This window comes from Maylandia zebra, linkage group LG16, assembly GCF_041146795.1.
Source record: "Maylandia zebra isolate NMK-2024a linkage group LG16, Mzebra_GT3a, whole genome shotgun sequence".
Classification (NCBI taxonomy): domain Eukaryota; kingdom Metazoa; phylum Chordata; class Actinopteri; order Cichliformes; family Cichlidae; genus Maylandia; species Maylandia zebra.
The window spans coordinates 21,985,383-22,012,524 of NC_135182.1; the positions used below are offsets into that span (position 1 = coordinate 21,985,383).

Sequence of the window (27,142 nt, forward strand, 5' to 3'; positions counted from 1 at the left end):
ACTTCATTAAAAAGGCATGCATGATTGCGAATCCCTTTGATCTGGATAAAAGTCCTCTCTAGTTGTGCCCAGGCACAAACAGAGAGGCAGTGCAGGAGGCTTTTGTCTCTCTGTGCATCTCCTGCGCCAGACTACAAGCCTTTGTTTTTTTAATGATGGAGCTGGAAGGCTGTGAATGACCAGAATACGAAGCTCAGCTCTCGTCCGTTTGGAGGCATCGCCGTGTGAGCAGAGGTGAGCAACAGGGAGGAAAAAAGTGACATCATTCAATTTATGAAGTGTGAATGACTGAAATCTCTCATTTGCGTGTGGCTCCAGCATTTCAATTAGGTAAGCACTGCAAGTACTGCTAAAAGAGATAAGCCTGCCTCGCATTGCAACATGCAATATCTGCAAAATGCATAGGTCAGTACCCCCCCTCCCTCACAAAAAGCACTATTTATTAAAACAGGGCAAATCAGTGTGAGGCTGCAAGACAACAAAAAAAAAAAGAAGCACTGATCAGGAGTCAAAAGTTGTGCGGGTGATCTACTAACAAAGCACAAATTCATGAGCACAGACGCAGCAGTTCATTTTACCGATGACCAATGCAAGCTGCCAACAGCAGCGCAAATTAGTGGGTTGCAAACAAGCAGATGAGGGAGCGAGTAATCCACTAACAACGCTGGTGCGGCTTGTTATTTGAAATTTGACAATTATAATACGGTACCAGCACATGTGAACAATTCAGACCGGGGAGAGGCAGTGGAAGGAGAATCGATGTGTTTGATATGAGGGTGAAGTCTGCAGTCAGGCATCTGAACTCGGATGAATCCTGACAGCTCCAAAAGAGCACAGGATTTATCTGCAGAGGTGCTGCTTTATTACAAACAGCTTCACTGTATCAAAGGTGCATTCTGAGATGACCTTTTGAATGTGCTGTACGTCGCAAACAGGCCTTGTGCTAATGAATTTAGTGCTGTGATGTGTCTGTAAATGCTCACATCATCACATCACTTCACACTCAATTTTTTTTCTGCATGCCGTGTGTATTTTTTCCGAGACAAAGGAAAGACTTTGGCATGCAACAAGCTGACACCAACAAACAGGACTTCAGGGAGTCTAATGTTTCTGCAAAATCTCAAATTACATTCAGTGAAGCCTGAATGTCATTGTTGCAAGATTCGAGCATTAATCTAACATGCTTCACTTCCACAGCTGTATTCTCACATTCTCACAAATGTTATGCAATGGAGTCATTATGCAAGAGAAGACGACTCGAAGAAGTGAAACAGCCTGCTTGAAATCTGATCTATGATGTTGCAGGGCTGCGTATGCAAACTGCTGACTAAAGGGGTTTATTTACAAATGGAAGCTTTGGTGCAGTCTGCAGTGTTTATTATGGACCGATTTCTGCGCAGATATGTGAAGAAAAACACTGAATTACTGCCTCTAATACATCCAGAGCCAGCTATTCTCCCCTTCTGCAGACATATCCCACGTTAAATTCTGCTCTCCTGCATTAAAATTGAGGACCGGAAATAAGCAGGACACTGCTTTAAACATTTTAGGTAAGAACTTTGTGACAACCGACAGGATGGACACCAAATTTAGGCATGATTAAAGCTGTCAGAGACCTAAAACAACTAATTCAGAAGCACTCTGAGATGCAAAACTTCATTCACATGAAGACACGTTTATCATATTATTCTGCAGCATTAGTTGTACTTTTCTTACTGTCCTACATGCCTATTTGTGCAATTCAAGAACCTTTTCTAAATGCATTACTGAAACATACGCAAACTCTAAATGCATTACAGAAGCCTGCAAACCAAATTGAGAGCTGCGAAGTTATTGCATTAGCAGAAAACTGACCTGGGGTCACAAAGGAAGTCCGTACTCTCTCCATCAGCTCTCCACACCAGCCACTCTCTGAAGGAAGGGTGACAAAACATGCGCGTCTTGTCCCTCCGTTTGATGAGAAAGCACGAGAGCAGCTCCATGCGTTGCTGAAAGTCCTCCCATTGTAGCTCCCCCTGGACGAACCCCGAGTTGATGGCGTTGAACAGCTGCTCGTCAGTCAGGGGGTGCAGCGAGGCGAGCGATACGTTGAGGATCGGCAGTGAGCGCTCAAAGGCTGAATTGGTCATGAATTTCATGTTACACTGTAACTGGTACAGTTCTGCCAGTGAAACAGGCACGACTTTGTAACTGGCACTTTTGATCACGAGGTGGCCTCTTTCAAACAGATCCAGGGTGAGTTTGAGATACAGGTAGGACCCTTGGCTGCGGGAGATCAGGTGGCTACTTAGCTTGCCGACTGTGATAGGATCGGCCTTGCCGTTCAGGCTAATATTGTTCATGATGTCCTTGCTGCCGTTGATACGATACTGGATATATGCGTTGAGGTCATTGCTGATCTCTTTGTTGTCAGAAAAGTCATCCAGGGAGATTTTGGAGAAGGGCAGGAGGCTGGTGATCTCCTATTGAAGACAAGATAAAGACAGAGCGTGACATAAAAACATACATCTGAGCTTCAATGTACTATTAAAGTGTCAATGCATGAAAAAAAGTAATTTGGTGCAGTGTTTGCATTACAGACACAGCTGTATTACTCAATACCACAGCCAATAAATAAATAATTTAATTAATTAAAAGCAAAAATATTCTTTGCATCCTGAGCTGCCATTAAGAAAAACAAAATCTGCCTGTGTACGTGTATTATCAGAGGAGTTTCTTTGAGCAGTGGGGAAGCAAGCATGCTGAGCTATCAGGCCAAAGCAGACACTTGTTACTGTTCAAAATGTGGCTGTGAGGAAGGAGTGGGGAAACTGAGTATTAAGAGGCAGGGGATGGATGGGATGGTAGCTAGCGGGCAAGCAGAGGTCTGAACTAGGGCTCACATTTCAATCTGTGTCCCAGGGGTTGGAGAAATCAATGCACCTTAATCCTCCAATCCTCTGCCTGTCTGAGGCTAGAGAAACATTGCCTCCGCAAGATAACATTTTTCCTCTCCCTCATCATGAGAAGGCAGCGCAAACAGACAAACACACACAAGCACATGTATGCACACGCTCAATAAAACATACCGAACACAATCCACAAGATTGGGGGGAGGGGGTGCAAACAACACCTCAGAGATTGTCCAGATATTAGTCTAGCAGGCAAGGGCCAATATATCGAACCCTTCCTCCGAGGTGAGATGCTATTTGTCTGTTCAAAGCACAAAACAATAGCGTGACAATTTCATCTCTATGCACAACTCGGATTCTGTCTGCAAATAAGAAACATTTCATGCCTTCATATTTTCTTGTCTTAACAATGCTATCTTGATTATTCTTCCATGATTCATTTTTGCTATGCCCCGAGTTAGTCGGGCAGTAAAGCAGATAAGCTTTATTTATTCACTGAGGGTTTTTTTGCAAGAGACACCTGAGTACAAGCGACAAGTACAAATGTACACGCATAATATTACAAGTATGAAGTGATAATGCTTTAAAGTCGATCATTTAGTGCTTCCAATTTCAAGCTAAATTGCAGCTTATACAAACACTAAGCTGCAGAGTTTCTGAACTTGTAGCCGAAAGCTTAGATAGCAAAGCCATACACACACAGACGCAGGTTTACCGATGGCTTTTGCATATTAATGATGGCCAAATGGTTCAGATAACTTACAAAGCCGAATGTAACCACTGTCTGCACTGAATGGCAATGCTGCTGACTGCTGTGTCCAGAGCTTTAATGTTAGGGGAAACGGTATGAGAATACAGCATGGAGCGTACAGTTTGTGCTTTTGATCTTTTGTAGGAACTTGCTCTAAAAACTTTTGAAGGAAGTAGGAACCATCATCATTAGCTCATATTTCAGTTTCAAGAACCTTTGAGTAATGCAAGTGTATGGTCATTATAGTCTATTGCATGGAGCAGGACTGACAACCATCATGTCCAAACAACATTTTATATACATTTTCTTTATTTACTGTATCTATTTCTCTATTTATTTTATTTTGAATGCTGTGCATGGTCCAGTTATCGTAGAATATCTTCAGTTTATCATTAATTCTGTTATTAAGCATTGTGCTGTCGTTATGTGTCATGGCATGTGGTTGTACGCAGCCCTGTTTGTTCATTGTTTTCATTTTGAATTCTGCTTTTGTAATATTTCTCATCACGTCCCACCGGACATAGAGAATTCAATTTTGGAATTTCTTTGTGATTTTGCAACCATTTCCTGCATCTTACCCAAATATGTGGACTCGTAGCCCCCCCCAAAAAAATAAACAATAAAAAGATGGGACATACAGGGTTTTTCTGCAAAAGACTGCCAACTCTCTTAAAAACTATTTAACTGACTTCTGTTACATTTTTGGAAAATTAGACATTTTCAGTCAGTGACTAACAGCCTTTCCATTGCACTTAAAGGGAACTTACTGAACATCATAGGAGCCTGATTTACAAAAACATTGTCAAACCGACTCTGAGGTTTTCACATGCGAAGTCGTCATATAGCTCCCATTAAAACAACAGTGCCATTCGATTCATTACTGCAGACAACTGCTAAGTGGTTACAGTGGGAATGTGAACAAAACAGAAATATAACAAGAAAAATATGATTACAAGAAAGTAAAAGACACATATGGCATGGTTAACAATGTGCTATCCTTTGCCACAGACCAGCATGTGCACAGGATTCACTAACAGAGGTTATAAAAAAAAACAGCTACTGTTACATATGCCTTAAACCACACGTTTCCTTTCCAGCACAGTTGTTACTATGAAATCTACCACACGGACAACAAAAACACATCTCCGATATACGACTGCAACCTTGTTGTTGTTGCTGTTCTTGCTTTGCCAGCCTCCAGGTGGCTAAAAACGTCACCCTAGCAAATTCACACAAACAGTAACTCCCTCTCATTAAACACTGTTTCACTTTGTCAGAAGACATTACAACACATATGTTGCAGTGTTCTGCTTATGTATGTATGTATGTATGTATGTATGTATGTATGTATGTATGTATGTATGGATGGATGTATGGATGTATGGATGGATGTATGGATGTATGGATGGATGTATGGATGTATGGATGGATGTTGCAGTGTAGTCGAAATGTATTACTTTAAGTGCAGTCACCTGGAACATCTTTCCACGTCAAAAAACCAATTCTAATGCATTAATAGAAGAGCATAAGAGGTGAATACAAAATATCAGCGCTACAATATATTGATTCACCACACTGACAGGGCCTTGCCTGAATTCTTAATAGCTAGGCTGAATTCACTATATAGTACAGCCCACACTGATGGACAACACTCGACCCTGGCTTCTGACTGAGCAATAATAACTCAAATTCCAGATGTCAATCAAAAACCACATTATTATCCAAGGCTCAGTGCTTTCTTTTTTCCCCCAGCAAGGAAAATAAGTTTTCATGTAGTTCATCAGTAGTGTCAAAGCCTCAGTTGTCAGCAGCGTGAATTTAATCCAAGTCCATAGCATTTCTGGAACTGGTCAACCTAGTGTCAGCTCAAAGTGACTGACTCATCTCTCTCCTGCCCTGCAGGTCATGTGTCTCAATTCTTTCCTGAATGTTGCTGGATATGCCTGACTCTGTAAAGAGTAGAATAACAAGCGGGAGCAGCTCAGGAAACACTTGTCAAAATGTAAAAATGTGCAGGGTCTGGTGACAGTGAGTGAGTGCCTAGAGAGGTGACGGCATGTCCAGCTAGACATTTGTTAAAATGAGAGAATTTTGATTCATTTCTTTTCTAGGGTTGCCACAGTGTTAGATTTTTTGATTTAGGATATGAAATGTTCTGGTCAACAAATCAATAAATGTGTTTTACAGTGTTTTATGGATTGGGACACAGGGCCAGTGTGAACTGTAAGTGCAGGAGGACTGTTGGCTACAACCGGCATACTTTTTTTTCCTGCACTATAAGCCGATGCTTTATCAGGTGTAACTATTAAGTTCAACATCCAAGCATCCATGAAAACAAAATTTATTAAATTTAACGGAGTTAGAAGTTAGCTCGCTAGTTCCACCTAAACATGATATACATGACTAAGAGATTTCTGAAAAAATTTAAATGTACAGCTCTGCCGTCCCTTTCGACATAAATGAAGACAGAAAACTAAACAGCAGTGACATTTATAGGGTTACTGAAGCTTGGCTAGCTGGTATAAAATGATATGCTAGCGACTAGGGTTGCCAACTCCCTGAAAAATAAATAAGGGACACCTCGTGGCCAGGGCCGGGCGACCCAGTTGTCTTCACCCTTCCCAGTGTGGTGAATTTTCTAGCTCTTTTTTTGTGTGTGAAATTATTTTTTTAACCCTTTGACTTGAATTTGATTTAAGTAGATGTGTATTCTTTGTGATATGAACACATGTGAAACAAATGATCATTTAGCCATTTATTTTTAGCTCAAAATGACAACATTAACACAATAAAACAGGTCTCCTTCTTAAACAGAAGCCTGTCATGCTTAACTTTTGAGAATATAAGTAAATCTTTCTTTAAAAGAACTCTGTCCTGCTTAACTTAAAATAATAGAAAACAATAGAAAGAAAAACATTCTTGTAACAGTGCACATTTAGTGCATTTAGTACAATCGGCTTCAGTTGAAATATTATTTCAGCTTTTCTAATGCTAATCAGCTGCTCCTGTTTGTAAACCCGCTTGTTCCCATGATTACGCATCTTAACTCATCATCATTATTCATCTATGTATTACTTTTATGTATTAGTCATCTATTTGTTGTAATCATCTATCCTTGCAGTTGTTTATTACACAAAATAAGTTATATTATCACACTTCTGGCCACATAGCGCTGATATTCATTGCACATGCCCATATTAACTTTTTCCAGCCAGGTGTTTTCCTTTTCCCATTCTTCCCTTTGTCTGAGAGGAACAAACATTGCTGCTCTAATGCTGGGCTTACACCGTGCGGTTTTAGGCCCATTTTGAGCCGATTTTTGAGTGATCGGACCGATTTTGGCCTTCATCGTGCATCGTGTAGTATACGTGGGGTAACGAGAAGTGATTAACACCTCACGACCAGCTCCCGATCATCAATCGCTCGTGAGGTTCTCACCACAGCCGCTCACACTGCTCGCGCGCAAACACGTAAACGTTGGTGTAAAAGATGGAGCAGCACGGCTGTGCAGCGTGTGATCTGGACACAAGCGATGGAGGCACAACTTGTAGAACTTTGGAAAGCTCATCCGAGCCTTTTCGATGTGGCATCACAAAATTATCACGACCACAACAACCGTGAAAATAGTTGGATTTACATTGCTGCTCAATCACAGCTGCCTGATGAGTGTTTTTCATTAGCAATTTAGCAAAGTTGATGGTGGTGGTGTGTCTGTGTGAGTGAAAGACAGAGAGAGCGAGCGACAGATTTTCTGTTATAACCTTCATGTTATGGAGGCACAGTGTGAGCACTCAGGTCGCATCAGAGCATCGGGCGGTATAGTGTGAGAGTACATCGTGACCTACCAACTTCTAACCCCTGCGAGTCAATCGTGCAGTTTGAGCAGGAGCTGAATAACGTGACTGAAAAAATCGCACAGTGTTTGCCCAGCTTTAGGTGTACTGTCGTCCGAGACTTGCACCGCCGTGTCGGCGTTTGTTTCCCTGTTGGCCATGCTTCTTGTTGTGGTCATCTGTTGTCTTCCGGTATTTTCTCCGTAAGCGACCTTTCCTCGACCAATGAGATTAGCGGTAATCTGAATTGTCATACTCGAATTGTCATAAGTGTGCTGTCAGCTCATTGGTCACAAAGCAGGAGAGGGGCTGGGAATTATGTTTTCAAACAAAGCGTTAATTCCATTAAAAGTTATAGACTACTTTTGATTCTCACTGTATTACGGGACAAAGTGCGTCCCTTATTAGCTTAATACGGGACGTGTACTTTTGTTTCGAAATACGGGACGATTCCGTATTTTAAGGGACGGTTGGCAACCCTACTAGCGACACAGTTATGTTAGCATAACATAAACACAGTGAAGCTAGAGGATGAAGGCTAACTTTTTTTCACTCATAAAAGTTAATGTGAGGGTTCCCGAGGGTTAGGGACAAATGCAATCGCATGGCGGGATGCTGTAAACGGACCAAACTTCAATCAGGAGAACAACTGAGGTAATCCATCGACAATACCAGGTTAGTCATTAATATGCTGCAACAACATGGGAATAGAGCAGCTGCAAGAGAATTCAGCATTTATGAATCAATGTGGATTGGAGGAAGCAAGAAAAATGAGTTGACTTATCTGACTGTTTTGTTTCGCTTAATGCGCCTTATAATCCGGTGCGCCTTATGGTCCGAAAAATACAGTATATTAAGTAAGTGAAAACTAGCACTAATAACATTAAAATATATTAAAAGGTAAGACTGTAAAAGCACTTAGTTAAAGATGCTTAGTTAAACCAGCCTGTGCAAATTTTATTCAATTTGTATAAAAAAATATAACAACAGAAGTCTTGAGTGTTCAAACTTTTTGATAAGCTTCAGCTCAGAGCGCTTGGAAAGCAGATAGGAGAGGATAAGAGCAGACACGAAACTGGTAATTAAGTTAAGAATCAAGCCCTTAACAGCTTGCCTGTATCCAGTACTTCACTCAACAGTGTAACAGCCAAACTGCACCTGTGTGAGTTCATTGTGGGAAGCGAGTCTCTGAGTGTGTGAGAGAAGCAGCTGCAGCAACAGAAGAGTGAATGCCATTAGCAGTAGTTACTTTAATCAGCCGTAAAGTGTGCGGATAAGCCGAGTAGTTACCGAGAGGGAAGAAAGAGTGATAAACTTTTTAAAACTAAAACTCATCACCAGTATAATGTGACATCTGTAATTCTGACTCGAGGTGATTATAACAGTGAATATTTTGTCATCTGAGTGAACTCAGAGCCATGCTTTATAAGTTCTTTCTTACCACCAAGTTGATTCGAACAGTGACAACCAGTTTTAGCCAGGAGGGGAACTTGGCAATGATTTTTGTGATGAAGGATGCAATGGTGTCTCCATAGTCTGGTTTGTGGAACTCTGCTTCATTCAGCCCGTCTATTAAGATTATGTAATCTTCCTCTGGAATCCTTCGCTCTGCAAAGACATTTACAAATAAACTAAATATTAAAATACTATGAAATGAGATTAGTGGTCTCATACACGATGAAAATGAAATAGTGCAATATACAACTACAGTGTTTTACCTTTCCGAAGGTTGGCCAACGGTTCCAGGACTCCTCTCCGGAAAGCAGCCATGGGGTCTTGGACACAGGAGCGCAGACTGAGCATGCTCTGGAGGTGGGGCTCTTTCAGCAACAGCTCCCGGTACGCACTCAGTTGATGAGCTCTGCACAGAAGGGCTGCGATGCTGTGCACAAATTCTGGGACCAAGCAAGTGTACGTGTTATCTGCCTGGCAATAATGATAAGCCACCACCTGGAAGACAAAAGGAACGAGAACAAACGCGAGTGAAGCCATTGCTTTTTGAGAATCAGGAAGAATTAAAAATATGATTCACTGACTGATGGGTACATTTGATAACTTTAAAGCGTTTACAAACACCAACATCTCTGGTGACTGAAAAACTACCATGACAAAGTAAGTAAGTGAGGCTTTTGATACCAACAAGCCTCCATAAAACTACATATTATCTCTACAATGTCAAAGACATGATTTTATCCTTTCATTATTTCACACAGAAGGGATGATGAAGAGATTGGGCAACGAAAGCTATAAAAAGAAGTGAGTAGATCCCAGGTGGATATCTAAAGGTAGAATCTTCTGTACCTGAGCAGGTTTCCGCAGCATTCAAAGGAGGTCTGATTTAAAAGGAAAATGTAGGGACAGAGGTGGAGAAGAAGGAAGATGACTGTACTAATTACAGTCCAACCTGGAGGAGCTGACACACTTCCAGGCCCACAGGAGGAGGAGCAGGTGATCGGTTCCTCTGACGGCTCAACCTCAGCTGTTGCTGTTTAGTTCTCCACAGAAAACCGATGACCAGCTTCTAGAAAAATGACTAAAGCCTCAAGATATGAGACTTTTTTTTTTTAACATTTAGCATCAATAAATGTTTTGGACCCAAACTTCTCCCCACAGCACAGATCTAAATGCATATTTATGGTTCTTTCTTTTTCAAATAATAACATATAACTCACATGCCAATAAAGGCACAATTAAAGCTAGCACAAATTAGAAAAGAGGGAGGTAAGATTTTAAAAATTATAGCTGAACTCCCTGGATGTATATAACCCATCTTTAGTAAGGAAAACATGTGACATCCAGTCAGAAGATGGACCAACTGAAACAATAACACAACCACTGATTCACATCTTCTCCAGAAACTGTCAAAAATCACGACCACCAGAATTTTTCTCTGATGTTATGCTTTACCCTAAAAGCAGCAAACGTCTGAGAGAAGTCCGAACACTCCTTTCTGTCATTTTTGCGTCACACGTTTTTTGAGCTTCATCACAAATGTGACATAACAAAGAGGGAAACTGATATATTGAATGCCTATTATTGTACAAAGTCAAGTAACCTGCTGTGTGCATGAACACAACTCTTAATAAGCCCCCTACTGCAGTGATGATTTAATTTAGCATACAAGTCACGCAGACTACCGCCTCATCAATGAGCAATACGAATCTCGACACACGATGATGCAAGGCTCTGCAGTCAAACCTCGGTAGCTCATCTGCTGGCAAAACAATAAATGCATTTTCAGAAATGTTACCTAAAGGCACGTCTCGATAATAAGAATAAAGCAGAAAGGGTAGTAGCCTCAGTGCTCCTGTTATGAGACCACTTTTAAATCAATGATTAAAAAAGCACTGGCAGAATCTGACAGAAGCTGCTCAGCGTTGCATCACACATCACAGGAACAGAGCCCCTGTGAAGGCGCCTATTGGAAACACTTTTCACCATAATTGGCTCAAGAGATACTGCTTGAGTTTCACAGACATTTACATGAAGCTCACTGCATTACCCTAGCTGTCTGGTGCATGAACTGTCCCCTTTGACAGGGTCACTAATTAGGAGGCCTCCCTGACAGGATAAGAGTATTAAATTCTAAAGGTGTTAGAAGGACAACAGGTTGTAATCAGTACCATTAAACGCAGCAGAATCAGTAGGAGACGTCACATCCACTGAGAAAGTCCTTCACAAAGCTGCCACCTATTAAATTACCTTACAACCTACCATCACAGCACTATTCAAACTCAACTGACTACAACAGTGGATCACAAATCTTCTCTGAATCCCGGTGGCCCCCAATCATCTTTATTAGACCTGCTACAAGGCAATAGCAGTGCCAAAGTCATCAAATGGTGCTTTTAGCAAGCAGTATTTCCAAAATGTAGTGAACGTGCACCTGCTATGTGACTGAACCCTCAGCAACACAAGAAGAGGTGGTGCGAGTAAAGATGCGGGAGTGAAAAATCGACAGAGAAATTTCAGTGGAAACAGAGCGAACAATTCCAAAACTAAAATAAAAGAGTCGTAGGCAAAAACCGCACACTGCTTAGTCGGCGTGCATCGAGAGAGGAACATTTTAAAGTGAAACATCGAGGACTTGTCTGTCCACTTCACAAGTCTGAAAGAGAAAGATGTGCAGAAATATGCTCAGTGTCTGGTATGCATGTTTGGGGGGGGTTTCGGTCACAGACAAGTGGTTAACAATGTTACTGACGGTGTGGGGGAGTAACAGAACACATGTAAAGCTGTTACCGTGCAGTACTTTATATCTTGTGAAAAATGTTGACAAGCTTATACAAGAAAACACTTAATCTTCTGCTCAACAGCGCTGACACGTAAACTTCCCAGAGAGGCAGTATTTAGACTTTATTTTGCGATCCTTGTAACGCCAGAAAAATCAACAGATGGAATATTCATCTGTCAAAAAAGTAAGCACTGTCCTCAGTAGTCAGTGTTGCTCCGCTTCATGGAATTTTGAGGATCCTTATCATGTTCAAACATCCCAGTTCAACACTTGAACAGGCGGCCTTACAATATATTTAAGCACCTATTTGAAGTTGACACAGGAACGGATACCAACCAGTAATTAAGCAGTAGTAGTGCCATACATGTCGGTATAACTGATAGCTGCCTAGATAAATGGTGTTGCTATTTGAAACGTGTGTTGATGTTTGTAAATTCCTAAATGACGTCTAATATTGATGAAGCTGGCTCTGTTTGACGTTGGTGTGTGTTTACATTCTGTGCTCTCAGGTCATGGCTGACAGGGCTCGCTGTGGGTTGTTGCTCCCTGAGGAGGTTCTAATCACTGACTAGTAAACTGCAACCTACCCTTATTGTTATGTATAATTTTATGCATCATTCAACAGAATATATCACAATTATCTGTGGTCACTATTAAAGAGGAGTTTTCAGAAGTCAGACTGAAGCTGTTGTAGAAGTACTTGGTAAAACCTGAGATGCTTTTTGGTCGATTTTCCTTCTTTTTCCTTTTTTTTTTTTTTTTTTTTTTTTTTTTAAAAAGAAAGGAAGAAACAACAAATCCATCCATCAAAAACAAAAAATAATCTACTCACTGTTGAAAATTGTTAAAATTACTTTTTTTGATCCAGTGCACACACCAAACATTTTTTCCCTGAGTAAACACCACCATAACTAGTGCAATCTTTTTTCAGCTTCTTTGATTCCTGCTTCTTTGTTACTGTGAGCTCTCTTAGATGTTGAAAGGCGCACCTTTGCAGCCAGGCGTTTGACAGCCTCCTCCCTGTGCCGCTGCATCTCGGGAGTTCCTGGGCAACTGCTGGTCCTCAGTGTGTTGGCAGCACTGGATGGTGGAGTGGGCTGTGGAGGCTGGCTGAGAGGAAGTTCTGTGCTTTGTCCTGGGCCAGCTGGAAGACATGCACATGGTCACCAATATATAAAGTTATTACATTAATATAAACTAACATCTCTCTATATATGTATATGCTAGCATTAATAACATTAGTTGTGTGTGAGGGCATTCTTTTGTAAGGTAAATGTAATATTAGTCAACTTGATTTTATATTGCCAACGAATATATAATTACTTCCCTCCCACACTTTGCAAGCTAATGTTGAAATGAAATTATAATAACATTAGCTAAACACGAGCAGTTAATGTAGTGCTCACATCCAAAGGCAAATACTAAAACTAATTACTTTTCGGGGAGGCGCTGGGACTGTTGGAGGCGATCTGACGCATGCGTCCTCCATGGCAGCTCAGCGCCACAAGTCGGGAGATGATGGCCGTCTTCCCATAACCCACGCTGCCCACCACCACAGCACCGTGGTTCTCTGTGGACTCGCCGGCCTTCAGAACATCTTCCAGATGCTGAAAGAGCCAATCTCGGCCCACAAACACAGAATCTGTGGTGATGCTGGGAACCTCGAACAGCAAAGGTTTGAGCATGATGTCCACGGGTTTGTAGGGAGCAAAACGCGCTGAAGGAAACGGGAAAAGAAATGAAACAGATTAAAATTGTTTACACTACTTCTATTTTTTCCCCATGTCTCCGGGAAGTTAACAAATGATTACTTCTTTTAAATGCTGGAAACTTTACTGTAATAAATCGTTTTCCGTTGCAGTTAACCTACAAACATGCTTTGAGCATCTCCCGCATTCTTCTTCCCAGAAGGAGCCACATACATGAAAAACCCTGAACACTGTAGAGGATACATTTTCAATTAAGTGGAATCAGAGTGAAGACCTGAAAGAGGACTCTTATCTGGTCTACTTCAGCACTAATTAGGTCTCATAACACTTGTTAACTAACATCACTAAATGACTGCTACCTTTAGTGCTAATGCGCCTTTCAACATTACAACTATCACTGCTGTTAGCTGCTAGTGTTTTCACCTTGCGAGTTTGCCTGTGTTCACAAAAGCCTATTGTAATTGGAGGGGCAGTTGAGAGTGTTTATATTGGCAGGTGTAGGTCTGTTTATGTTTCTAGTGCCCTACAATGAAACCAAAAAGCGAACGAGCTGGTTCTGAGACACTTGAAATGATCACCACCTTCTACTATACCAGCAAAATAAGTACAGTGTTTGAAAAACTCTAACTTGAGCAAAAGGAGTATCGACGGGAACTAGAAAAAGAGTTATCTTTTATTAACCTCTCTTTATTGGATCCCCTTAGATTTCAAATCCATCTTCTTGAATATAAAGCCCCTAATGACCATGACTTGCTTTTTCAGTATCCTAAGCCGGAATGACAAGCAGAGGCTAAAGCTGCTTCGCTCCTGTGGAACCAGCTGGCTGTTTAGGGTTGGGAGCCAAACCCAATCTCTAATTTTAAGATTAGCCTCAAAACCTTTCATAGATTTATAGTTAAAGCTCGCTCAGCTAACGTCTGAATCACCCCTTACTTATTATGCTGCGACAGGCCTTTGCTTTCAGGAGGCCTCACATGGTGCACCGACATCCTCACCTCTTCTCCATTTCATTGTTCATGCATGTCAGTTTGTGTATTCTCTCTCCCACAGTTGAAGCTTTTCTCCTTCTCATCTTTTTTTCCCCCCTTTCTTTTCACTCTCCTCTCATGGCAATCAAACGAGTGCTGCTCATCCCGAGTCTAGTTCTGTCGGAGGGTTCGCCCAGTCAAAAAGGAAGTCACTAAATGTTGCTCAAATCAGAACTGTAAGGTCCTCAGCGTACTAGGTTGAGTTTCCTAAGATGGCACATGTTGGGATTTTTGCAATATATGAATACAACTGCAATGAACTGCACTGAAATGTTGACCTACTGTTGCAAAATTTAGGTAAAGGTGGTGCCATCTGAAAAACAAATACCATAAATCATATAGATAGGGCTGGATCAGCTGACCCTGAATCCTCCCTTAGTTATGCTGCAATAGGTGTAGGCTGCTGGGGGATTCCCATGATGCATTGAATATTTCTTCTTCAGTCACCTTTCTCCCTCAAGATGTGTTAATAGACCTCTCTGCACTGAATCATACTTGTTATTAATCTCTGGCTCTCTTCAACAGCATGTATGTTATCCTGTCTTCCTTCTCTCTCTCCAACCGGTTGCTACAGATGGCCGCCCCTCCCTGAGCCTGGTTCTGCCAGAGGTTTGTTCCTGATAAAAGGGAGTTTTTCCTTCCCACTGTTGCCAAAGTGCTTGCTCATAGAGGGTCATATGATCGTTGGGTTTTCATCTGTATGCGTTATTGTAGGGTCTACCTTACAGTATAAAGTGCCTTGATGCGACTGTTGTTGTGATTTGGCGCTGCATAAATAATACTGAATTGAGTTGAACTGAATCTCCCATAAAATTTATAGAAAAGAATCCAATTGTTTAAGATTGTTGCGTATGTACGAATTCATGTAGAAAAAACCTGCTCAGAACCACTGACCATATGCTTATGTATCAGCTTCATGTTTGAGACTGAGTGAAAATGAAAGAGGACATTTTCAAAAGGAAGACTAAATAGTCTGAGTATATATTCAGTGATGACTTATTCAGTAATTCATGTTCCCATGAAATATTTAATCTGCAGGATCTCTCAGAGGATTCAAAACACATAACCAAGATAAAAGTTAGCTGGGAAAAAAGGCATGATTTAAAAGCCAAAAAAAGGCTTTTGAGGATAATGTTAATACCCATAAGTGCTGCATTGTTTACATTGCAGTGTTCAAGTATTTGCACAGTTTTGTTGTTGGCTCTGCACTCAGACGTGGTACTTTGGAAACTTCAGAACTACCGTTGGCTGCCTATTAACTTCAGGGTTTTTCAGAGTCATACCACATAACATTATCCTATGTACTGCGATATTTTACACGTTTATTTTACAAATATCTCCCCTGAGTGCCTACAGCAGTAGTATGAATAGCCCAGTCACCTTTAGCGTCCTGAGGGGGCCTTCCTCCTGTATTATGCCAGGGTAGGCGAATGGATGTCCGGAGGGGGGTATTGCGCTGTTCATCAAGAAAGCTCAGGTCTTCAAGCTTTGTGGAACTGGTGGCTGTAGACAAGAGAGAAGACATACACACACACAAAGAGTGAAGCTGACAGTCTAGTACCTCCCGAGTACATTTGTCATCACAACTATAAAGAGAAAGACAGAAACACACACTAGAGTAAAACCTTGTGGCACTTATGCCATGTCTGAGGGTGGATGAGTGAGGAAAGAACAAAGCCAGTGCGCTCTGACATTTGCAGGGGCAGTGTGAGCAGCTACCAGCATATACTGTGGCAGGAAGAATAGCAGTATTCTAAAGTCAAGAGCAATATGCACCGATTCTCTTTGATTTGAGCTGACAGCTGGACACGATATAGCAATGAGAGGTCCATCCCCACAAGCACGCCTGCTAGGCTGTACGGAGAGGGCAGATTACCTTTACCTTTCATAAAACTACAACGAGTTATAGAAATGCTTCACCGCGGGTTTGGCACTCATCACTGTCATTCTACAGGACGCACAGGTGTAATCTCAGGACTTTTGTGTACTACAAACTACAATATCTGTAAGTCATTTGACGTGAAATGAAATAATAAAATTAATTAAAACCAGATCACAACTTGAGTTGTTATGGAGTTCAAATCTACTGAGATCTCATTAGGATTTAGCTTCATTTTGAAGCAGAGAGAGAACAAGTCTCAAAGCAGGCAATGATTTCCATCCCCAAACACAGGATATCTCCTGAAACTACTAGTCTACAGATTAAAACCACTTGATGAGCCAGTGATTACAACTCAGCTTTTAATTTGAAGTCTAAGACACGGTCTGTTAACATAATAAAAATGTGCATTAGTGCGGCGAGGCCTCTCCTCCAACTGCTGCTCGTTTTTCAACTATGCTATCGCCGTTGCGATCCACGCTCTCCTGGGCTTAGTGAAGAGCAGAATCAAAGCCTCTCTTCTTCTTCTTTATCAATATCAGCTGGGAAAGACTGTCACTAACGCTCACTTCACTCCCTCACTCGGTCGCTAACTTACTCTCCGGAATGTCCCGCTAATTAAAACCGGTCTGCTGGCAACGGGAACTGAGGAAGCTGCCATCAACGCAACTTTGACTGGAACAGGAGAAGGGCCTGATGTTACTTTTACTGCAGTGCATTGTGCATACACAAACATCTACACTGGATAAAGCTTAAGGAATTGCAAACAAAGAGAAAAGAAAACAATAAAAGCAAACGCGCATGACCTGGAAGACCTTTTGCTGTAAAGCAAATGCCACTTTTCATCAGCTACAACTACTTACATCTAAGACCAAAGCAAGGAAGGATGGTGGGAATTCTCAAAGCCCTCTCTATCTCCCCAGTGACGAGATACTTGGGCAGGCATACAGTCAAGTAGGCAGGGTGTAAACTCACAGCTAAATCTCTGGAGAGTGTTCCCAGTGGACGAGGGCACAAAAGCGATTCCTCCACCCCGGTGCTCCCATGCCGGCACTCTGGCAGCCGAGCCGAGTGCTTGGCTGCTTCCTCTCTAGTGTTCAGTCAGTCACAGCACCCACAGCATTAGGCACTTGCTAAATGAACGCGCTGCCTTCCAACAGAGCATCACCCTCTCTACAATTTTAACACGTATGCGTACATCATCTCTGTCCACATGCTGCACGTACACACACACACATAAATAACTCGGTATGCAAGCAGCAGAGGGGGAAATTGAGAATATTAGAGGAAATATAAACGGAAAACCAAGAGATTCACTTCGCAGTGGTTGATTAAAGTTTGTTATCCAACGGCTGCAGTATTAATCAACAATCCAGACTGCACAGAGATGGGGTTAAAAGAGGGGAATGTGGAAAAAAATGAAGGCGAAAAAGCAGCAGACTCATGAGTGCAACAAAGAGTATCATGTGGATTTTGTGGGAGGTATGGACAAGACTCAAAAGAGAATAAAGAGAAAAATCAGCTTTATGCAACAAATCGCCACTAAATCCTCATGCTGACATAGGAGGGCCGCAAGATGTCAGTCTATTTTCCCCCCTTCCTTCTTTGTTTTGCATGGAATAAAAGAAATAGCACAGTAGAGCTTTATTCAACAGACACGTAATACCGAATTTGACTTGCTAAAGGAGCTGCATAGCTGCATAGACTCCTTGATTCACGTCCGTGGCAGACAGCGCACCCAGCACCATAACTACATTTCTCTTTTGTTGAGTCGTTATCAACATTTTTTTCCAAGGCCAAGATTTCCCACACGATTCCTCCTCATCCCTCAAATCCTCCCCTTCATTTCTTCTCCTCTTTTTACTCCCGAGTTCCCTCCTATTCTTCCTCACCTCTACTCATTGATAAAACATACATATGATACCTTGAAGTCTGCACTTGCAGTCACTTTGAAGCTGCACAAATGTGTCAAGACTGTATTCTGATGAAAATGGGATTCTTTTTTCCTCGGGCAGATCTGCCCTTTGAAAACCCCCTGTTCTGTGTTTCCCATGACAGAACAGAGAAGAGGACTGAGCTCCTTTGCTCTAACCACCCCCACCCTCCCTCCCCAACTTGACTCCCTCTCGCCTCCTTACAAGGTGAATCTACTAAAGAGGAGAAGGGAGTCAAATACTCCCTTCACATATCTTCCTGTTTTTATAGTAGCCAGTTACACTTTACCCATTTTGTGATTTTGTATGAATAAATCAGTTCTTGGCTGTTCTCGGCTTATAGCCAATGCAAATACCCATTTTCCTTTTATTTGGTTTGATTTTGCTGGTATAAACACGCCTTAATAGCTTTTCATGACGAACGTTTGAATATTCAGACACAAATGAGAAAATCTGATCCCTCATATCAATAAACGTTGTTTTATTTGCAAAGAGGCTGATATCAGCACGCACTGATGTTTGGTCCATTTGTCTGCCTATTACTCCTAAGACCCGAACTCTTCCACGGCATGCATTTTTAATTTCTCTTTGATATTTGGTCACATTGGGGCCCGATGAATGTAAAAACAAAGAATTACCAGATTTTCTTTTTAACCTTATTTTTGTTTTTTTTGAAAAATAAGAGCCACATATGAGGATATCAGTTTAAAATTTTGAGAGAACAGTAGCAGTATAATGTCCTCATAAGTGGATATCAGGCCCTTGTAGAGCAGAATTGAGTATTTTGGTCTAAATAACCCAAAATGTGATGTGGTAAATATTAAGGGATAATTATTATTGTAATAATTGCATAGCCTTATGCTAAGATCAACAACATTTACTTTAAAAAAAACAAACCACCACTGTAACTGCTCCATAAGCTATTTCATATATATATAAATGCCTCTGTGGTTAGCTAACGCTCTGTTCCTTTTAAGATTGGGCATTTGATAAGCCCTAATCTGTCAATGGAGTGCCGAGCACAATTTTAAAAGGGGCTTTCAAACGGATTGATCTGTAACAGATTTTATTTTTCTCCTGCTGTGACAGCTGGACCAAACAATTCTCTGAAAAAAGGGCACGTTAGAAGATTTCTCTGTGACCTTTTCATGCTCGAGAAAATGAATGGGCTTTCTTTCCTCTTTTTGTTTTCATTTTAAACTCTGCACTAAACAGATCAATATATACATGAAGCCAGAAGCAGAAGTGACTCCCGTGTCTACCTGGAGACATCGCACACACTGTTGGCATGTCTTTAAACATGATCACACAGCCTAAAACAATACAATAGACCACATGGTCTCAGAAACTACCGGGAAAGACAGCAAATGAGAGCAAATGAGATAAATCAGTGTGAGATTATTAAAATTAAGGGCTACGCCACTTTATGAGTTTGTAATTACTGTGTGACCTTTGCAAACATCTTTAAATCATAGGTTGTATTTATGTGGAAAAGGTTAAGATGATTTTAGTCGTTCTAATAAAACACAAAAGCATTCAGATGTTACCTCATCAGTGTTTTAGTAGACAAACAACATATCCTCGAATTTGCCTGCAGTCCACAGTCTTGGCTCCGTTATCATTCGTGAAGAGAGCCCGGCGCACGAGCTTTGCCAGAGGAATGTATGACTTTGGAGTACAAGCGAGCAATGAGTGCGCCATACCTGACTTTGTCTCAAACCACAAAGCTCTGCTGAATAGCTAAACACCACACAAGCATTGTAGCACCATTCCTCCGCCACGGTGACCCTCACTCAAATCTCCCTGTCTGAGAAACCCAACCACAAGCAGCTCAGGCTAAGATTTCAAAACCATGGAATTCCAGTGGCCAACACTAATATGGCCCTTTGACTCTGTAAGCCTTTATAGAGGAAAAAAGAAAAAAGCTCAACTCCAATTACTCAAAATTAGGATTCTTATAAACTGAGTATATCACCTCAGAGAGGAGGTGAAATTCCATCAACAACTCTAGTTTATACAGAAGATCTTACAATAGAGGCGACAGATAGATGTAAATAGTGGATTGCAAATAATAAAACAAAGAAAACACCAGAGCATAGAGTTAATTTACAAGTGCTTATTACTAATCCTGATGCTGAAATTTGACATCAAGTTTAATTTACCACAGCACTGCTTTTTGGTTTGATGGAACTATTTGGGGGAAACAGGGCAGACTGGCTTCACTTTCACAGAAACTGATATAGAGAAGTTCACAAAGCACCTGGAAGCCGTAATATACAGTAATATACAATCCCTAATATAAAGCTCTGCTAAAGACAAATCTAAATGAATTCATGTTGTTCTTGTAACATTTGTGCAATTTGTCACAGGACATGTTGGCACCAAAAAGTGGCGCTCCCACCAAAACCTAGGGACACCCACGCTACATGCAACATCGAGGCAGTGCAAACGACAGTTCTCAGCAATATGCAGACATTCCTTCTACATAATTACGGAGACTTCAAGAGGCCCAGCAATGCATCTGTTGATCGGCATCAGACAGATGGCCAAAATACACTCTGACACTAAGAAAGTGTGACCTTTGTCCAACAACGAGCCATTTTACAAACAACTGTCTGGTGAGTCTTGATTTCTGCTGTGACACTTGAATGCTTAAGGTGAGAATTTAGCTTAAACAACATGAAAGCATTGATCCATTCTTGGTGGTGGTTCTCTGCACTTTTTAGCCTGTTAGTACCAACTGAACATGGTTTTAAATGCCACAGGCCACCTGGGTATTGTTGCTAACCATGTCGATCCCTTGTGTCCAAAGTGTACTCATCTTCTGTCTATAAAAACGAGTTTACAGTACTCACTCTACCTCCACAGTCACCAGATCTCAATCCAATAGAGCACCTTTGGGATGTAGTGAAACAGGAGATTCACATCATGGATGAGCAGCAACTATATCATGCCATAATTTCAATCACTCTGAGGAATGTTTCCAGCACCTTGTCTTTTTGGTGGAGATAATCATAAGATAAAATTAAAAACTAATAGCAATACTGTAGCATGAAGCAATTATGCCCTAAATGAACTCATGATTATTTGTTTGCTTCTGCCTTTAATCTCTGTGCTCCTATTTAATATCTATCAATAAAATAAAGAGAAATTTATAGATTAACCAGACAGCTCATTATCTCAGATGCTGTTTCACAAACACAGGACAAACAATAGTCACCAAGGTTCTGGCACAGAATGAATGCACTAATGATGAATACATATTATGTTTCGCCGTGGTAGCTTCTTTTCTCTCATTGCTTCTTTAGACTCGTTACTTTTTGGGGGTTTTTACCGAATAAAATTTCCTTGAACAGAAGTGCCGTCTCTGCTATCCTGTGAAAGAAAGATTTTACACTGTGTGACGAAACCCTGGGAGAGAGCATCAAGGACGCGATGAGACAACTTCATTTATGGCCTGAACCAATCTAAGGTGCGTGTTCTGCCGGTCTCAGAGGGCAACACTGCATAACTATGACATCAGCCCATAAACTCTGGGAGGACAGACAGACACAAGCACACCGGTGCTCACACGCAAACCAACACACATAAACAGCCAAACATTTTCTGGTCTGTTAAGCTTTATGAGCCACTGTGCGCCTGGACCGTCCAGGTTTATGTCACACACAATAATGATGAGATGTAAAAATGGTACGGACTCTTGGAACAATAGAATCATCAGGGAACAACACATCCAACTGTGGGCTGCAGAAAATATCAAAGCAGTGGCCACTGTGTAAAATACATGCGCAAGCTATGAGCTATGGTATGCAAGGAAATATCAGTACCGTGAGCCTACCATGTACTACTCCTTACTTCTTCTATAGCTTGTCCTCATCCCATCTTACTCCATTACTGCCTTCACAAGTTAAATTGCTTACCTGCTTCTAATTGTAAGGGCCTAGAGTGGACATTACACAGTTGCATTTCTCTGGTATGTTGAATAGGAACTGGGACTAGATTTTATCAAAGAGAGAAAACAGTCTAGAAGTAGACACACGGGAACTGTTACTATATTTCATCAAGAATAAACCCAAGGGAGGCAGGAGTCAAGTATCTGAACTTCAAAACATTGGCAGCTGCTACATACAGACTAAAGAGGTAAAGCAAAACAACATATTCAAGGAAGATTCTAGAGGAAAAAGTCTCATGAGGTCTGTTAAACTTTGAGTCGTCTCTGTCTAGGCCAGGTGTTTGACCTGAGTCACTCATGTTTTTATGCTTCTTTTCACAGCTCAGCCCAGGTTGCCCCTGCTGTGATTTTCCCTCACTGGCAGAATTGTCTGCTTTCAAAATTCAATGTAACAAACATTTCATCTGTGCTCTAAACTGTTTGTCTTTTCTTCTCTTTCTGTTTGCTCCTTTGAGTTGGACTCTAATGTAGTCTCACTCTTTTGTTTCTACAGCCTTACAGTTAACATACCACTCTGGTCCGTCAACGTTTATTCAAGTGTACATTCATTCTATCAACAAGCATGGGCAGCCCTGCTAATTATGGAGTAAAATCATTAGCATAAGCTTGCATTAACATTTGAGCCATAAAATATACTCCTGATTAGTTCAAGATTCACTTACGTGTCAAAATACAGATGCACCGAGTCTATGTCCATGCGGAACATGTACACGGCGGTGCAGGCAAATAGTCGCAATCAAACTTATAGCTACATGCTAATATGTTGCTAGTGTGAAGTATGTCAGGGAAAGCTGGGTATAATTCTTTGTGCCTCTTTGCAATAGCAGAGCACTTTATTTTCAACTAAGTGTGAGAAGATCTTGCAACTTACTGCAGCTTGAGGGAAAGTTTGATCATGTCTTTTGTAATAAAAAAATAATATTTTGCATTTGAAAGGTAATTTTTGGGGGGGGGGGTCCTGCGCATCTCTAGTCAAACCTGTCCAGGGCGTACCCCACTAGGATAAACTGCAGGCAACGCCTCCAACCCTGAATGGGATAAGGAGTAAAGAAGGGAGGTGGGTGAGTGAGTGGATGATAAAAGCTGTACATGACTCATACTGTCAGCTTAGCTACAAACTGCATTTAGGCAAAATTATATATAGGAAAATGCTAAACGTACTGCTGTTTGATTCACCAAAAATAGGCCGAGGTCAAAAGCAATAAGGTATGAGGAGACCTGGGAATAGTATGGGTGAAAAGACATAAGGGAAAAGGGGGTGAAGGGGGAAATATCAACAACTGTGACAGCTGTGTGGATATGGTAAGCTGAACCACAACAGGGAGGCTCCAGGGCAGGAATGCAGAACAGATCAGCCAGACCGGAGCGTGTGCTTAGGTTTGACATGACGAGGCAGTGGCGAGCCACACCACACAGCAGCTGTCTAATCCCAAACTTCTGCCTTGATACTCCTGTTCTGAAAAGCACAGTCCGTTCTTTGAACTATTGACTTCTTATTTCTTCTAAAACTACTACAGATGCTCTCACTCTTCGGTGTCTGTCACTCGCTTGGATTAAACTGACATGCCACATGTCAGCCTCTGGCACAGGTCGTATCTCACGGTTACGATCTTGACAGGCAACACAATGCAGTCACAGATGAAAAGTATACAGAGCATTTCCTGTATACTTCTTGAACTCCAGATGTCAAGACCTCAAAAACCAAAGAGTCTTACCTGCTACAGAGTTTGGCCTCGGCATCATGAGGGAAGCTGATGTCTGTGGCGGGTACGCAATGGGTCCCTCAGGTGAGTGACTCGGAGGGTGTGGTGGCCCTGGAGCACCCGCAGATATGTTAGGGTGCTGCTGGTCTGTCCTGGATGGGGTGTCTGCAGGTGTTGCTGTGGCACTGCTGGAGTCTTCTTCGGCCACAGGAGAGCAGGTGTCCGCCCGCACGCTCTGTGCCAGGCCATGGCGACCGCTGCCTCTTAGGCTGCCATCTTTACTCCACTCCAGGCTGGAGCCGCTGCGGTCATCATTCTCTGAAGAACTAGTGATGGTGGCTGAGAGCAGATTTAAATTAAAAAAAAAAAAAAAAGAGAGAGAGAGAAGGGATTTTCAGCAAGTGAGGGAGGTGAAATGAGGGGAAGAGGCACAAGATATATCTGAGTAATGGTCTTTATGTGCGATGAACATTTATCCGTCTTAATCTCTAGTGAGACACCGAGCTGTAATGGAACTTTCAGCTTTGAGTGGCTTGGTTTTGCTGATTGCCCTATCAACAGTTCTCAGAAGCTCATTTTATATTTACAGCGATCGTCTTCCTATACTCGTGAAACTCGGAAAGTAATATTGCACAGATTTATAGAACGTAATGTATTGTTATTGTTAAGAATCAGCGTTTGAATGATTTGGAATCATCCAGTGCAAACAGCAACTGCAACAACTAGTCGGAGGGGAAAATGCAAAAGAGCAGGAATAACAATATAAAACCAAACATGGACATTTTTTTTTTACCCCTTCAGTTTAGACAGGTGTCTCTTCTAGAAGAAGAACTCCTTTAATCTCCCCTCGAGCCAACACAGCGACCTACCACAATCTTAAAAGCAAAGGAAAGGACTAACTCTCCATGATGACAGGCAGCTGGATACAGGAACATCAGCACTGTTAGTGGACTGGAGCCAGCCAGCCAGCTGGCCATGTTTGCATCACACACTACTAATCTGGATTTCATAATGGCGCAGCACGTTGCATCACCACTAATATTAATACAACAAACACATCTTGGACCCTGTGATTCCTGCGCTGGTTTCCTGGGCAAACATGAAGTCCTCTCATGGCAGCAGTCACGATAAACCCTGCTCGGACCACGGCATTAAAAGTCATCGTGATCTGACTGGCTAAACTACAGGACCTTGCTAAGAAGAATATGTAATTATTTATTCAAGCTTAGTGAAAATTTGAATTTTTATTTTATAAACAACTACATGCAGTCAAGTCCAGGCCCCTCGTGAAGGACCTTCTGAGGGAGCTGTTTTGTAAATGTTAAGACATTGCAAAGTCTCACTAATTCCATCAAGGAGCTTTTAATGCAAAACAAAGCCAAATTAATGTGCTTCTGAAATCAGAGTCAAAGTGAAACTTCAAAGAACAGAGAACATTAATCACAGGCATCAGTCTGACTTGTGGACGCACTGTGACTTTGTTCTTTCTTTTCCTTCCTGCACAATTTTATTAAGGAGTGTGGGTGGGATGTTGTAGACCAGTGGTACTTTACATCCCCTTCCCAAAAACACTCCACCCGCCCACTCAAGTACATAGCAGACTAGCATGCCATAGTCACCGATGTAACAATTTAATTTAACATCGCTCTGCTGCAGATTTAAAAGCCCTCTGCTGCAGATACAGCTCAAGAATCTGCTGTTAGCAGTGAAGCAGCCAGTCAGTCACAGCTTCAAAGGATAGCTAAACACAGCTAATTAGACTCGAAAATTACATGCACATGGCATTTCATAGTTTGTAATGGGTGTACAATAAAGGGGTCGTAGAATTAGGGATCAAGAAAGGAAAACAAGCTGACCATAGTTATAGCACATGCTGCATTTCTGCAAAACTGTGTTCTGTCCGTTTCAAAGTTCAGGTGTTTGATAGTTGCTCATAACGTCTTCATTACTGACAGATTTTGATGCACAACTAGTGTTACTTTCTGCATGTCTGTGTGGGTCTGTGGGTTTGAGCAGCTAATGCACCCTCCCAGCAATCTGTCTGTGACCACAGCAAAGAGCTGAGAGAGACGGAGGCACCGATTTCCATTAAGAACTGGGTTTTATGCAGCATGACTTTACTTCATACCAGCTCGTTTCGCTAACTTTCCTGAAACCTGCTTACTGAAGTTAACAACCACACTTGCAGAGATGGCATTCTCTCACAAAACTCATTTTGAGTTAACTAAAGTAACGTAATTGCGTGCAACTGACAGCAACACATTTGGCACCAGTGCACATCTTATCCTGGGTGGTGTCAAAGCTGCAAGCTGGAAGATACTATATCGCAGCTTACATAAATTATTCAGCACGTTAGCAATGATATTGCTTTGGGGGGCAGAATGACTGAATCATGGTAATCATTTATGTCAACTCTGGAGTATTGGAAATCCAAATTGTTGTGTTGGATCTTGCTTTGGCATGCATTACTTTCTCCTGCATAACTATAATTTTCATCAGCAAGTCCGATATTCTTATTAGTTCAAGAATATCAGACAAACATAAGGGCAAGGGAAAAGTTTAAAATCTGGCACCCTGTCCTCTAGTCTAGGAGTGCAGTCAGGGGAAAAAAAAAAAAAAAAGGGGGGGGGGTGTTCAACAGTGGATAAATACAGCATCATAGAGTTACAATTTGCTATTCATTCCTCACTCAGAATGGAATCCCAGCATTTTTATAGGCACTGGAGGCTTTGTGAGTAGAAACGGCAGTTGAATTAATGCATCAATAGACTATGCCATCTTCCTGTCAGCTTGAGTAAATCCCCTGACGTCTTTTAGGGCTATTACTACAGATACAGCACAACGTCACACTGTGGCAACTGTCACCTTAAAGCCGTCTCATGCCGATACAGCTCTGTCTAAACCCAATGACGTACATGGGGAAGGATGAATATAATGTGACACAGATGGTATTCGATCCCAAAAGGTTTCACACAACGAGTAGTGACTGACACTGCACAGGTGTGTTTTCTTTGTTCTAACTCATAGTGCAGATGAAGCAAGTCAGATTGCAAATTAAAATTAGAAGAGCTTCACAGGAAGTGATTAGTGATTATAAGCAATGCTGCAAAGGGGACTGGGTGTCCATGCTAAAGTGCAAACTAATAGACTACTAAGGAATCAGCAGAGCTGTTGGTATTATTAATGTTCTCATCAAACCCAGAAACCAGTGCAGGCACTGGTAAGCTA

General features: G+C 41.6%; 1 protein-coding gene across 5 annotated transcripts in view; it reads right to left on the bottom strand.

Moving 5' to 3' along the window:
* The window catches only part of LOC101475961 (protein TANC1), a 113,301-nt gene that overhangs the window by 20,315 nt on the left and 65,844 nt on the right, over window positions 1-27,142 (bottom strand). For all 5 annotated transcript variants that reach the window (XM_076875045.1, XM_076875044.1, XM_076875043.1 and 2 more), the window contains 7 exons: window positions 23,927-24,253; window positions 15,827-15,949; window positions 13,145-13,426; window positions 12,699-12,853; window positions 9,194-9,425; window positions 8,917-9,083; window positions 1,855-2,462 (listed from right to left, as the gene is read on the bottom strand). In XM_076875045.1, coding sequence (XP_076731160.1) covers window positions 1,855-2,462; window positions 8,917-9,083; window positions 9,194-9,425; window positions 12,699-12,853; window positions 13,145-13,426; window positions 15,827-15,949; window positions 23,927-24,253 — 1,894 coding nt within the window. The remainder of the gene's footprint in view (window positions 1-1,854; window positions 2,463-8,916; window positions 9,084-9,193; window positions 9,426-12,698; window positions 12,854-13,144; window positions 13,427-15,826; window positions 15,950-23,926; window positions 24,254-27,142) is intronic.